Source organism: Lepidochelys olivacea (assembly GCF_965140295.1).
Source record: "Lepidochelys olivacea isolate rLepOli2 genome assembly, chromosome: 2".
In the NCBI taxonomy this organism is placed as follows: Eukaryota; Metazoa; Chordata; order Testudines; family Cheloniidae; genus Lepidochelys; species Lepidochelys olivacea.
The window spans coordinates 105,654,828-105,670,765 of NC_140412.1; the positions used below are offsets into that span (position 1 = coordinate 105,654,828).

A 15,938-nucleotide genomic window follows, 5' to 3' on the forward strand; every position below is an offset into this window, starting at 1 on the left:
CATGTACATTTGTTTCAACTTGTCATATTTTTTTAACATATTTTTCTAAGAATAGAATTGTGTTAAAAAAATATATTATACTGAGAGGTTGACATTTGCAGAGTTAAAGTCCTTTAATTCAAAAGGAATGATCCAGCTATTGCATTTCTGAAATCAAATGGTTCCAGACTTCCTATTTTTTCAAATGAAATTTTACAAAGTTTTTAAATAAGAGTTCAAAACAGGTTCATAATAAAAAAATGTAAATCAACTTTTATATACAAAGGATAATTATGTGTATGTGGAGGTGGACTAAAAGAGAAAGGGCAAGTGTCACAGAATGTCAATATCTGTATTTGGTAGAATAGTCTTTTGGTGACACCACGAGACCTCTACCTTTACGAGCTCCTCTATAAACGGTTTCTATAATGTCGATCATCTCTTGCTTGTCTTCCATCGCCCAGTTAATCTTGTTGTTGTTACCTGTACCTAAATCAATCATGATGTGTTTATTCCTTTAAGAGGAAAGAAAAAAAAACAGGTCAATATGCTAAACTACTCTCTCATAATATTTCACAGGACTCTTCTACCATATCCCTGTAGGTCAGCAAATAGGTATTACACTAAATGGCAAAATACATTTGTTATTGTCATACTCAGGTTGAAAGCCCACCTGTTTTAAAATAGTATTTTTCTGTTCCTAAAGTTACAATAAAAAGATAAAGATTTATGTTTATCCTGAGGAATAGCATCTTCATGTGTCCCCCCCCGCCTCCCCCACAAAGAAGTAACATTTCTGAACAAAGTCCCTTTCTAAAAAACTCTAGATGTATTTGTCGTTTAACAGATGTTATCAATTAGAAGTAGACCTAGTGGTTCAAGAACTGAATAATGTGGATAGTTATCTATTATGAATATTTTATCTGTGTTGTTTATTTAATTAGCATGTGAACGAGATGTATTTTTTATTTCTTAGAAATTTAAATTTGAAATTCCCTATGGTGCCAAGAATTCAAATATTGTGCTTGTATATGAGAACAAAGTGAAGTGGATCAGTGTACTTTTATTTCTCCAAGAAACCAAAAAGTACAAGTACAAGTAATTTGAGGTGTTAGTAATTTACTGTAAAGATTTAATTTTATGTTGGCAGTGTCTTTAAATGTTGCCACACTTCAAAATGTCAAGCAAATACAGAACGAATGCAAAAAGTTTAGCAGTTCTATCACTCTAGGAAACGTAAGACATTTCAACTATAAGATACGGATATTGTTATAAACTTAACACATTTGATTTTTAAATGTAAATATTTTAATTATATTTAGGGCTTGTTTCTGTAAATCCAACATCTAAAATCAGCTACTGTGCAGATTCAAACATGCAAAACTGCTGATTTCATAGGTACAGTGTTCTGTGCAGCTGGGTAGCAGGAAGAAAAAAAGCTCAGAATGCTTTTTTAAAACCTCTGCTTGAGAGGCGAATGCAGTAACACTTCCTGTGCGCAATGGGCCTCCTCCAAACCAATGAAAAATACTCCATTGACTTCAATAGGTCTAATGTGAGGAAAATTATCCAGATGGCATATGTTAATACACATTAAGATATAAAACAATGCCATTTAAACTTCCCACTGTGCTTTGAGATGAATAGGGCACTAGAGTGAAAATTCAGTCAGGAACTTAGGGTTCATCTACACTTAAAATGCTGCACCAACACCACTGCTGCACTTCACTGAAGACCTTACCAATGATGATGGGAGGGGTTCTTCTGTCAGGGTAGGTAATCCACCTCCCTGATGGGTGGTAGCTAGGTCAACAGGATAATTCTCCCTTCGATTTAGCGCTGTCTACACTGGGCGCTAGGTGGGTTTAACGGCATTGTTCAGGGCTGCAGATTTTTCACACACCTGAGCGACACAGTATTACTGACTTAACTGCTAGTGTAGACCAGGCTTTACTTGCAGTATCATCTTGGTTCATAACGGTGCTATTTTTAATTCTCAGGAATGGAAGTGCTAAGTGGCAAATGGGTCAGGGTATCAACATTACTGAAGAATTGATACAAGGTGTTAAGATTTATTAGATTAATTGGGGAAGAGCCACACTGAACTTGAATGCAATTACTTGTACATAAGTACAATACCATCTTAAATATTTTTTAAAAAAATACAAGAGCATATATAAAATGCATACAATACACTGCCCTTAATTATAGCATGTAATCCACAATACACCAAATTAAATTATACAGTAGAAATAAGGCATACCTAAAGAAAAACATGACCGTACAGGGATCATACAACTCGTACATCTTGTTGAAGTCTGGTACTTCTGTGATATCCACAAGATAAATAACAGCAAAATTTTTTACCTGAACAGAAGAAACAAAATTAAAATGACTGTAAACAGAGCAAAATACACTAGCAAGCCTTTAATAACTATATAATGACTGATCTTTTTATAGAATTTTGACAGATTTAGAAAAAATATGCTTAAGTTATTGCAATAATAATGCTGCAAGATGTTCATAACTAAGTCAAGCAAATATTTATTCCCTTTTGCCATTTCTAACTCGCTCTTAAAAGTTTGGAAAATAAATACATTTTAAAATAATACAGACAAGACATCTTATTGAGAAAGGGAATTCACATCCAGTAACAGAAAAATGGTATGTATTAAAATAGTGACTAAGTCACACTCTGTTGTGCCTTCCTCTCCATTATATATCTGACCCTATAAATATTTAAGGTGAGAGTGCTAGCAAATGCTATCATTAAGGTTGCTGAAGGGTTAGAATTTAAATGCTTAATTTTCAGTTGCTTATGACTTCCAGAAACTTTCACCCAAAAAGCTGAAATTTTCCATAATTTGTCTGTGTCCAAATCAGAAAGTTTTTTTTAAAAAGTTTGAGCAAAGATGGGTTAGCTATTATTTAATAGAACAGTAGGGAAAAAAAAACACTAAACTTCAGAATTAAAAAAAAAACCTTCAGGCTTTTTGGACATCCATGAAGTCCAAATGGCAGGGGTAGAAAGTTTAAATTTGGCATGTAAATATTCCTCATTGAGTAATACTTTTGAGAGCTCTGACAAAAGTAGGATTTGATTTTGCAGAGTTATTATGAACTGAAGATTGCACTTTGTACATGCACCGTACATTTTGAAATGGGTTTTCTTACTAAATTCATGGTTAATTTCTTAAATTGCTGAAGAAAGCTATGCTCCAGTTGAAAAGAAAATGTACAGTCCACAGGCTCTGAGCGAATTAATAAAATTATCTTGAAAAGGAGAACTGATATGAACATTTAAGTCACTAAACATACTGGACAATGATAATGAAAATATGCACATACACAAGGATTAGATACACATGTAGCATCTATTTTTAAGTTGCAGAAACACCACAGTTTTGAGAAACGTTTATATGATATACTTGCTTGCTTTTGTAACTCACATATATAACAGGGAAGAGTTAAATGTAGTGCAAACACCCTTATATTTTTGTTTCCTGACTTTTCAATGCATAACTAGGCAAATTTTGCATTCTCTAAAAGGTAATACTTGCAAAATCTTAGATTGTAACAAGCTTAATATTTTTCAAGTACTTTTAACTATTTAATTTTCTGTCAAGTACAACTTGGAAAACAAAATATGATTAAACAGAAATTATATAACATGTTAACAAATAAAACAATACAGAATTATGCAGTATCAGGCAAGCACTTTTTTGTTTAGTGTAAACAGCAATTAGTCATTTTAAAAGTCTGCAAATGCATACATAACATAGGTACTTTAAGAAAGTACCTTGATTTTTCATTCATGTACAAAGTGACAAAGCTATTTGGTATACATCATAATCCAAATGTCTGTCAAAAAAGTAAATTTCTATTTAGACACACAGTATCAAACCTCAAAGTCTGTGTACATATAGTCAGCCCCAAGAACTCAGTTCACATTACCTATGAAGTTAACTGTATTTATAAGATCAAATTAGATAATCTTCTGAAGTAACTGATTGCTTCCAGGTTGATTTTGCAGGAAAAGACTTCTCCAGCACAGTGAAACTAAGACATTATTTTCACTCCACTGCTGCTTCTGTAAGAACTACCAGGTGACTGACATGTACAATACCAACAGCTCATGTGCAATTCTCCTGCTGGGAAATTTCTACAATGCACATTTGTCAGCAAAAACCTAAAACTCTTAGGACACACTAAATTTAGTCCTTGAATAAAATATCAGTGTCTGGTTAACCTTGAGATCACATTGTCCACAATTTTTAAAATATACTTTCATGAAACAAAGAGCATTTCTGCAAAAGGTAGAATTTATTATGAATCAAAGCACAAGCACAAACATTTCTATTTTTGAAGTACAAAAGAATACCATTAAAATATTAAGAAATATAAGTAAAATATTTTTACATGCAAAAATATTAGTTTTTACTCAATGCAAGAAATACTATAGCACCTACTATAGGAGTGGCTTAACTTAAGTTTGTTTGATATTTCCTCTATTTAAATGAACTGAGCAATTACAGCTCCTATAGAATATAAACTACAAAATTTTGTAGGTCATTAGCAAGGGACCCAAATGGCCTCACACTTTAGGAGAGGAAGCCACTGAGGGTACAAATATTAACTTTTCTTTGTTTTACAAAACTGAGAAATTTTACATAGTTAATATTCAATAAACAATATTAGCTGAATCTCACTTTGAAAATGAGATTGTTTTGATCATTATACATACTTTGGTAGAGATCTTATCACCATAATCTAAGCACCTCCCAAACATTAATGAACTTACCTTCCCAGCATTAGATTGGAAGAAAATTGTTGTACTAATTTTATAAATGGAGGACTGAGTACACATGCATTTAGCAACTTGAACAAAAATCACACATGAAATCTGAGGTAGTCAGGAACTAAATCCAGAATGCCTTCCTTTCCTCTCTCCATGCCCTTTGTTTCAATTCTGAAAAGATTTTTAATTAGAATTCAGTGCTTTACAGCATTTGAACACTGGAATCACTAGCCACGCTCCTTAGATTGAAGGCTCTTTGGGACATCTTTTTGTTCCGTGTTTCTACAGCACCCAGCACAATGGGACATGGTCAACAACTGGGGCTCTTAGGCACTAATACAATACATACAACAAATGTTCCTATATAGAGCACAGGTGCCCAAACTTTTCCTGTTGCACTTCCTCTTTCCAGTAATGGACTCTGTCTGTGCCCCTACTCCGTTACTGGCTCAGCAGAGGAGTTTCAGCTGAAGGTGGAACTGGGGGCAGAACTGGAGATGGGGAAGGACCTGGGGCTAAAGGCAGAGCGGGAATGAACGCAGAGCTGGCCTGGGGCTGAGGGCAGAGCAGGGAGCATAGTGGAGCTGAGGCTGGGGGTGGAGCTGGTCGGGGGGGAGTGGAGCTGTGGCTGGGGTTGCAACTGGTCTGAGGGCAAAGTGGGGCTGGGTGGCACTCTCTCCCCACTCCCCTCTGGGAGCTGGCCCAGGCCCTGCCACAACACCTCCCCCATACAGAGTCCTCCACACCCCACAAGGGGGCATGCCATGCAGTTTGGAGACCACTGTTTAGAGTATAAAACTTGTTCCCTAACGTTTCAGCATAGTGGCGCCTATCTAGAAGTCAGATGTGAGAACAAGACACTAAACACTAACTTTAACACAACTACCTCAAACCAGAGAAGAAAATAAATATAATACTGGAAAAGCAAATCATGTTAGTACCCCATCAGCTACAACTATACTTAAAGACAATTGCAGCTGGCACAATTCTCATTCCAGTAAAAGATACTTGAGTTTATAATCAGACACAGGTACTTACTCCTGGGGAAATTCTGTGCCACCTCGCATAAGCAGAATGTATAGCACCCAATTTCTTTGCTTCCCGGCAGAAAATGACTTTCTGATGGGGAAGCAAAGGAAAGCCACAACAGCGGTCATGCGATCCTCCCCAGCAGTATGTTTCAGGTGCCCAGGGCAGCCAGCAGAGAGGTAAATCACTGTGGGGCAGGGGGCAGAACTGGGGAAGACCCAGCTGGTGGCTCCCACCCTGCACTGGGCTCAGCTGCTAGTCCCGGCTGGGCTGGGAATGAGAGGACTTCCTCTTCCCCTGTGAGGCATCCAGGGCCGCGTCAGACCCACTCCCAGATTTCTCTCCCAGCTCTAGGAAGCTCTGCAAACTCCCCCTTTCCTGCGCTTCCTGTGCCCATTGCTCCTCAGCTGCAGAGGGAGGGATCACTGTACAGGGAGCTGCTCCCCCATCTGCCCACCCCCGTGCATCCAGAGCCCCTCAAACCCAGACCTTGACACCAAGCCTCACCTCCCCACGCACCCAAAACGCCCCGGGCAAGCCCCCTGCTCCTGCAGCTGGACCACCGTGAAAAGCCACCCGCACCCAGATCCCCACCCCACTGAGCCCCAACCACCTTAACTTGGACCCTCCTGCAGAGTCCCATTACTGTTGCACCCAGAACCCCATAACAAGCCCCTGTGCATCCAGATCCCCCCTGCACCCACATCTCCCCTCCCCGAGCCACCCACCCCCAGATTGCCCCACACAAGAACCCTCTCAACCCACCCCTGTATCCCCCCCTCACTTGGATCCTCCCTTGCTGAGCATGCCTGCCGACACCTGGTGCACCTGGCACAGAGGGGCAGGGCCCTGGGGTGTTTCTGGGGCAGGCCCAGTCCTTTCACTGTGTCAGGCTTGGGTGTAGCCTCACTGTTGAATCTGTGTCCTGGGAGGGGAGCTGCACAGTGATCTCCCACTTCTGTGCAGCCAGTGGCCTGTGCTCCCCAATGCCATGCTGGAGCCTCCACATTTATTTGACAGATAACATTTGCAGAATTTTTTAAACATTTACTTTTTCAAGGAAAGTAAAAAAGGATAAATCTGAGACTCTTTACAGTTTAAAAGTGTTCAGTGAAGACACCTATAAAAATGTGAATGGAAATCTTTGTACACACATTCAAGTGTAATAAAAAAAGTCTGACTACGTAAAAATCCCTGCAGTAAATCAATGGGACTTCTCCAAAACTATTTCCTTTTAGCGCTTGGGGATTAAAAGTTCCATGGACTCCAAAGTTTGGAAAAAAGAATACTACTGGCCAGATTTGCAAGGTGTCAGACCTCAAGTGCCACTTTCTGCTGCCAACTTGTCTTCCTCCACTCACTTTTTAATTTCAGTCTGATTTTAGTGGCTCCTTATTAGAACTGTTAACACTAAAACCAGTACTGTATACCATCTGAAAACTGACTTCAAGAAGCATAAGCATTCATTCTAAGCTTTAGGAGTTAAGAGTACCGTGCACCAACATCATTCTGAAATGGAAGATGTGGAGAATATGCAGGGAAGCACGACCATTATCTTGGTGTTTCTCAGATCTATGTTTTTGATATTTTTGTTCTTAAATAACTATACAGAACTTCAATAATCCCCGTAAGAGGGAATATCTACACATTCGCTGTTTCTCTCTTCAAGCAAAGTCTGAGAGACCATCCATGTCCAACACTGCTAGTGTAATAGTGTCTTCTTCTATATTCAAGAAAAGCTACGACACCCAATGAAGTTGAGTGGAGCATATGTGGACTGGGGGAAAAAAAAATTGGATATTTTCTCCACTTAACTACAATGGCCCATTGAAGTTCCTGTTGAATACAGCAGCAGTGTAGATTCTAAAAGCCTATCGCACCTGTAGTGAGGGAACCCAGGCAGAAGTACATATAACAACTTATTTTGTGAAGCTAATATAGTTTTACATTATTCAACAAACATATCCAAAAAAGTTTATGGTTAGATGATGAACCTTAAATATGGCTAACATTTTAATACTTTTCAGGGCTAGAAATATTTGGTGGACCAGTATTAAGCCATTTCTTATAACCGGTCCATGACTAGAAGGATAAGAAAAGTTGTAGGTCCCTTCCGTATATTTCTCCACTTACTTCCCCTCATATAACTCAGCAAGATCAACTTTCAGCTATACAATGTTATTTCCCATTTACTGGCTCAAGGCTTTACATCAGACAAAAGAAAAAGTGAATCCCACTTTTCTTCCAATGTCTTTCTTCCTAATGCCGTTTACAATACCTTAGCAGAAAAAAAACCCATATGCCTGCAAGCATTACAATAGCTAACACCCAGTCTACACTAACCTAAAACTTTTAGCCTGAAGCTGTTTTAACACAGTTTAGATAACAAGTTAAACAACCTGACAAAACCAGCTTGCAATTAGGATCTACTCTTGAGGACAGTTTTAAAAAAGTTTGACATGGTGTACTGTGGCCAATTAAATTGTTTTAGCTGGAAACTGTTTTTAAAATAGCTTCAAGTTACATGGTTTTCATACAAGTATATTGGAGATCTGTACTAACAAGCCAAAGCGAGGTGGAAGTTTCTGTCAGATCTTGAGTGACAGTTAAGAGGTACACAGGGTAATTTGCGGGGGACTTAATGGGAAATTTTGCGCAGTCCTAAAAGAAAGCGGAGGAGAGCAGAGGAGGAGCTAAACATGAGTATCAAGGTCTAAGGGAGAAAAAAGACCCAAGAAAAATTTTTTGGGTGAGGAATGTGTTTTTGAATTAAACTCACAAGCATTAACAATATATTAATCGTGATTAATCACGCAATAAAAAAATTAATTGCGATTAATCACACTGTTAAACAATAACAGAATACAATTTAAATATTTTTGGATAGTTTCTACATTTTCAAATATATTGATTTAAATTAAAACACAGAATACAACGTGTACAGTGCTCACTTTATTTTTTATTACAACTATTTGCTCTGTAAAAACAGTATTTTTCAATTCACCCAATATCTTTATTATGAAAGTTGAACTTACAAATGTAGAATTATTACAAAAAAATAAGACACCATAAAACTTTAGAGCCTACAAGTCCACTCAGTCCTACTTCTTGTTCAGCCAATCACTCACACAAACAAGTCTGTTTACTTTTGCAGGAGATAATGCTGCCTGCTTCTTGTTTACAATGTCACCTGAAAGTAAGAACAGGCATTGGCATGGGACCGTTGTAGCTAGCGTCGCAAGATATTTATGTGCCAGCTGAATTAAAGATTCATATGTCTCTTCAGGCAGAGGCATGAAGGGGTATATGAACGTTTAGCATATCTGATATTTAAATACCTTGAAATGCCGGCTACAAAAGTGCCATGCGAACACCTGTTCTCACTTTCAGGTGACATTAGAAATACTAAGCGTGCAGCATTATCTCCCGTAAACGTAAATATGCTTGTTTGTCTGAGTAACTGACTGAACAAGAAGAAGGACTGAGTGAACCTGTAGGCTCTAAAGTTTTACATTATTTTTTTTTACATAACTAATCAAAAACAAAACAATCTACATTTGTAAATTGCACTTTCATGATAAAGAGACTGCACTATACAACTTGTATGAAGTGAACTGAAAAATACTACTTCTTTTCTTTATCATTTTTACAGTGCAAACATTTATAATAAAAATAATAATATAAAGTGAGAACTGTACATGTTGTATTCTATGTTGTAATTGAAATCAATATATTTGAAAATGTAGGAAAACATCCAAAATATTTAATGCATTTCAATAGTCTATTGTTTAACACTGCGATTAAAAGTGTGATTAAACATATTAATATTTTTCAGTTAAGCACGTGAGCTAACCGAGATTAATTGACAGCTCTAGTTATTAGACATATAAGCTTTAAATTTAATCAATATTTTCCTGGCTTTAAAATTACGAAGTGATTTTAAAAGAGTATGCTTATCTTAATGATTGGCAAATACCACCAGCTTTAACAACAACTACACTTTTCTAACCTCCCTACTCTGCCTATTAACTGTCTCTGTAGCTTTTGCCTGCCTCCGAGTAGAAGCACAGGGACAAGTGGCCATTTCTTGAGTAGATGCCATTGCTAGTGTGCCTTTCAACCATGGTTGGTTAGATGCAAAGCAATGGACCCAGTCATCTCAAGTCATCACTTGCCAGAGACCAAGTGATTCTCTACCAAATGTCATGCATACAATAAAGGTTTCCGATTTGAGGTTTGTCTGATTTTTGGTATTTACTTTTAGACAAGTTTTAGCTTTTTACTGTAAATATCGTTTAAATATTTGTATTTAATTATATAAAAATTTAGCACCCCAAGCTCTGTATCCCTGGGGATGAGCTTCCAGGAATCACAGGCCGCCTCTGAAACAGTGTTCTGTACTGCAAAAAATAATTTGAGATATTTTCAAGGTATTTTATAAGTATAGTATTCTTACATTTTTGCTCTGGAAAAACTGGAAACACACAACATTATTTCTTGTTAAACTTTCTAAAGTTTTCGGTATGTATTGCACTGAAATGAATGCTTATTTCAATTGTAAACAAGGATATATTTTAGTGGGAACAATCTACTTTATGTTCTGGCGGTTTTCTCTTGCCAAAATACAAGTCAGGTCAATACAGTCCAACTCCACATTGATTATAAAGTACAGATACATTACTACTTCCTAAAATCATGCTGCAAATTTAAAAAAAAAAAAAGTTCCACCTCAGTACTAAGTGTGAAATAGAGCTACATTTTCTTCAAATGTAGCATGCAGCTACAGCATGGCAACATTTTGTACTATGCTTTAGATCAGCGGTTCTCAAACTGTGGGTTGGGACTTCAAAGTGGGTCGCAACGCCATTTTAATAGGGTTGCCAGGGCTGGCTTAGACTTGTGGGGCCCAGGGCCAAAGCCCAAGCCCAAGGGCTCCAGCCCTGGCTGGTGGGGCTAAGGTTACAGGCCCCCTGCCTGGGGCTGAAGCCCGTCAGCTTTGGCCCCCCCAGCCTGGGGCAGTGGGGTTTTAGCTTTGCACACACACCCCCGGGGTGGTGGGGCTTGGGCAGGCTCAAGCTTCTGTCCCCTCTCCTGGGGTCCTGTAGTAATTTTTGTTGTCAGAAGAGGGTTGTGGTGCAATGAAGTTTGAGAACCCCTGCTTTAGATTATAAACACCTGTACAATTGGAACTTTTACTCACTCTTTAAAACAGCTGCGAGATCCAAACATGGCTCGTAAGCAAGAGGATGAGGAAGGATCTCCCCCTTTAACCTGCCATTTCTGCAGAGGGAGATTTTTAAATAAAAAGTTACATTGTTCTTTTTCCCCTCATAAAAACTTAAATGCCAATATGTCTGCCAAATTGCCAAGAGTCCTGCCAAAGATAAATACTAATAGTATTCCCGTGTATAATCCATCAGTTCTCACAACATTAAAAGTAAACATAAGACAAACAAATGCAAAGAAGCTGTGCTGAAGAAATGTCAAAGCATCCTCCTAGCTTAAGTCCTGTTATGGCTCAATATTTGATATGTACGCAGTTGCCTTACCAGATGTCTTCAACAACACTGAGATGAACAAGAGAAGTGTAATTTTTTAAGAATGCCATTGAGAAGAAATGACTGCCACAGAAACAGCTTCACATCAGGTTACAGCACATAGAGAACTGTACAAACGATTTTGGAAACAACCGTTGAATGCCATTTAAACATTAATTCACAGTAGTCTTTTTGGCTAGGTTCTTGTTTTATTTGAGTTTCCCACTTTTTCTTCTGAGGTTTAACCAACAAATAATTTGCTAAGATTTCTGTCTAGTTGTACTACTATGCAATAATGTTATCTGGGAGAACATGAAAGGATAAAATATATCCAATCACATATTTATGTAAACAATTACACTGGACCCTCGCTAGAACATGGGATTCATGCGCGGTACCACATTAGAGGGGACTGCGTTAAAATGAATTTCAATTAAAGTAATTAAATTTGGGATTCATGGTCACAACCGCACTATATGCAAGTTCGCGCTATATAGATGCATGTTCTAACGAGGGTCCGGTGTATTAATTTTTCCTCAGTATCTAAGATGCTTAAATGGGTGATCTGTTTGTCAGAGGGTATCATTGCCATCTGAGAAAGCTTCAAGAGCTTGGCTCAATGTGTACAGATTAAAATTAATTTGAGCCCTGGTATAACCAAGTGCAAACTCTAATTAAGCCAGTGCAGTGGCACCCATTTCAACCAAGGCTGAGCATGGTCTATAAGTGCATTTCTTCCCATGCATTTTAAGATTTTACATTTTAAAAATAAAAATATATGCCAAACTAAAACATATAAACGTTTTAACCTATTCCAATTAATCTTCTAATTGCTAGTGTATTAATATTACACATTCTGAGTATGAAGTGACAATGCTGGCTTAATCTTACCTGTAGTGTTCATACCAGTGCTATTAATGAAACTTGTTTCCCTCTGAATGGCCTAGATTATTAGATGTTAAACTATCAGCAGTCAGAAAAGAAAAATATTTTCAGGGACAGATGCTCAGTTTTAGAATATAGTAGTACTGTTTCCATTCAATCAAGCATTAAACAACATGGTGGGTAATTATTTCAGATGGCCATGAAAGCAGATGGCTGTTTCACATTCATTCAATGTAGGCATAGCTTGTTAAGGAAACTGAACAAGTTGGATTTATTGCCTGGAAACTGCCTTAGACTAAAAAGAACACGCAATTTCAGATGCTGAACAGAAATATACAATTATCACAAACAACAATCCAAATTTACCTTCTCAGCAATACTGTATAACACTTCATCCATTTTCATACAAGTTGGATCCCAGTCATGTCCAAATCGGATGACCACCACACGGTCTTCTTCTGAAAGAATGGCCTGGTCTACTTGCCAGCCATTGTGTAAGTGAGGAAGCATATACGACATTTTTAAAACTTGATGTAAGGCCTGCAAAAGAACAGAAACCATCTAAGAATTGACAATTCTTGAAATCTACTTAACATTAATCAAGAAAGCCAACCCAATAAAGCTAACACCCATCTGTTAGCTTTTATTTAAGATGATGCACGTGTCCAGACCTCACTGGTTTCCTTTAAAAACACATACACACCACCAAAAGTATTGTTGATAGTGAACTAATTCGGATAAAGACTATTTATTTTTCTTAATGCTGTGTACAGACTGTGCTTTTTCTTAGGACTTCCCACCGTTGCAACTTCACCAACAGTAGTTCTAGCATAGATCGACAGCAAGCATTTTGACTACTGTGTCTCCTAGTCCTAGCCTGTATCAGAACAGCCCTAAATGACATGGTGGTTACACTGTGACCTCTCTACAACAGTGTTCTCACTGGCACTGAAGTACAGGTAGGAAATTTTAAGGAAACGCTCAGTATGGAGTAGGGCCAAGCTTCACATAGCAACCATCGTCCAGTCCAGCAAGAGGGGTCTCCAGCAAGATTCCCATCCAAGAATAGGAAGAATGGAGAGAAACCTCTTCAGCCTTCACAATCTCCAGTCCTTTATTTTCAGTCTTTTACCAACAGGCCCAGCCATATTACAGCTGGCAGGTCAGATGTGCCACGTTCAGAGGCTTGACAGATTTGCTCCCAAACTTACCATTTTTAAAGGAGCTATTACTACCAGGGCGCTGGAGCGATTACTATAGTGGGGGTGCTCAAAGCCATTGAATCAAACTGTAAACCCTGCACATAAGGGAAACCACTAAAAGCCGGGGGACGACGACGCGGGGATGCAGTCGCACCCTAGCTCCATCAGCTATGATCATTACAAACCCCTCCACGGTGGGGGTGGTGCAATGTGGGGGCTGCCCCCACTAAGGGTAAACCCGGTGTGCTAATGGGGGCAATGACATGGGGCCAATGACGTAGGGCCACTTAAATCCCAAACCAGCTTTGACACCCCCTCCCACAGTGCCCCACCACCCTCTCCCACAGTGGCCCCCTCAGCCCCGCGCATCACCGCCCCAAAGGGCCCTTCCACAATGCCCCACCCTACACCCCATTGAAGCTGCCCCCCCGCGCCCCTGGCCGCGGCGGCACAGGCTGGCTCCCGCTAGGCGACGCCCCTTCCAGAACATTCCACACGGAGCCCGCCCAGCGGGCCCCCGAGACACCAACCTCCCACGGCCGCACTCGCAGATTAACCGCCGGCGCCGCTGCCTGCACCAAGCTCCACAACGGCCCCCGACCGCGCCGCGAGCCCTGAGGGGGACCAGACGGGGGCGCGCGCCCACGCCCAAAACTCTACGGGCTCGCTGAAAGGGGGTCGGAAGTGACGCACTGCGTATTCCGAGCAGAACACGTCCACGACAGGAAGCAGTAGTCTCGCCATCTTGCTTGTAGGCTTCCCTTCAATAGGCGGATTGTTACCATCTGACCCCTGTGAGGGGAAAAGGAGAGCTGGAGCATACCAACTCCCTAAAGCGGCAGGGGGTAACAGGCTGTACCAATTCACCCCAAAAGGGGGACGTGGGAAACATTTTGTACTCCTTTTCTTTTTGCGAATACAGACTAACATGGCTGCTACTCTGAAACCTGTCGTTGATGTATTACCAACCCCCACAAAGGGGAGGCAAGGTTTCAAAAGCCCCACTGGTTGCTCTGAGCCTGGAGATTGCTATGCCAGGCAGGGAAGGGCCCAGCCTTGGGAGTGGTGCCAGGGTTACGCGTGCCAGAGATGTCAAGCCTCACACTTCAGGACAGGAGCCAATGCTGGCTGCCACCAGGCTCCGGACGAGGCGCCTCCAGGGCCAGGCGATGCCATTAGTGTCACACCCACTTTGGGGTGCCCTGCACCTTCCTCTGAAGCAGCTGGTGCTGGGTGAAGCTAGAGACGGGCTCCTGGCCGAGCCGGGCCCCGGGCTTGAGAGTACCGCACTGTGCACGTCCTCACTTCCTGTGAGGCTTTCTCCCGCTTTGATATGGCAGCCAACCCATCATGCTGCGGTCAAGCCTTAAGGGGTAGAAAATTCACAGTGACAGGAGATTGTTGCCAAGTGGGGCCTGTCCTGATCTACCAAGCTCACCCTCCCACGGAACAGTTCTGCTGAGCCAGACTTTTGCAGATGAGATGATGTACTAGAAAAAACACTTACCAAGTCCCTGCCACAGCCAGGTTTAGAGTGAGTTTGTGTGTGTATGGGGGTGGGGGGGGATGTGAGAAAACCTGGATTTGTGCAGGAAATACCCAACTTGATTATCATGCACATTGTGTAAAGAGTTGTCACTTTGGATGGGCTATCACCAGCAGGAGAGTGAATTTTGTGGGGGGGTGGAGGGTGAGAAAACCAGGATTTGTGCTGGAAATGGCCAACCTGATGATCACTTTAGATAAGCTATTACCAGCAGGACAGTGGGGTGGGAGGGGGTATTGTTTCATATTCTCTGTGTATATATAAAGTCTGCTGCACTTTCCACGGTATGCATCCGATGAAGTGAGCTGTAGCTCACGAAAGCTCATGCTCAAATAAATTGGTTAGTCTCTAAGGTGCCACAAGTACTCCTTTTCTTTTTGCGAAAACTCTCTGTGCTCTTAGCAGGCAGTTTTGGTCAAGGACACTAGTCTGAGGGTACTCTACCCAGGACAAGAATTTAATTACCACACTTCCTATGTCGATTCTCAAATTATGTGCTTTCACATAAATAAAGCTAGAAGCCATATGAGATAGTACCATGGTTAGAGTAAGAGCCAAAAATAATGAAACAGTCACCATCGGCATGGTGCAATAAGCAGAAGAATAACTGGGTGAATCGAAAACCAGTACAGGCATTATATCAATGAGTATGGTCAGGAATCCTGTGGATTAGTAGGACAGTCTTTACATTACCAAAATTCCCAAATTAATGTTAGCTGAACACAACCAGTCAAATCCAGACTTACAATTGGACACAGTAGGATGCAAAGAGCACACCCACGCTCCCTTTCCTCCCGTTCTAGTCTCATGTTGAACCAAGTCCTTCACCAGAGAAAGCTGCACCAGTAGAGAACCATCTGAATTATCTTGCTGGTTTCTTTAATAACAAGCAAAAAAGACAGGTTTAAATCACAGATGACTTTGTTGGTCATTGACCTTGCATTGAAAACCACGAGCCCCAG

The 15,938-nt window shown here is 40.3% G+C and overlaps 1 protein-coding gene across 2 annotated transcripts; it reads right to left on the reverse strand.

Moving 5' to 3' along the window:
* Positions 1-181: 181 nt before the first annotated feature.
* Positions 182-14,152, reverse strand: TXNL4A (thioredoxin like 4A). Of its 2 annotated transcripts, XM_084618742.1 has the most exons (4): positions 13,961-14,152; positions 12,595-12,768; positions 2,243-2,346; positions 182-494 (listed from the first exon to the last, which is right to left on the reverse strand). In XM_084618742.1, the coding sequence occupies exons 2-4, from the start codon at positions 12,745-12,747 to the stop codon at positions 323-325; spliced, it is 429 nt and encodes a 142-aa protein (XP_084474868.1). In that variant the 5' UTR covers positions 12,748-12,768; positions 13,961-14,152; the 3' UTR covers positions 182-322. The 2 variants fall into 2 exon arrangements, with proteins under 2 accessions (XP_084474868.1, XP_084474869.1); XM_084618743.1 differs by lacking the exons at positions 12,595-12,768; positions 13,961-14,152 and adding an exon at positions 11,007-11,084.
* Between the last annotated feature and the right edge of the window lie 1,786 nt (positions 14,153-15,938).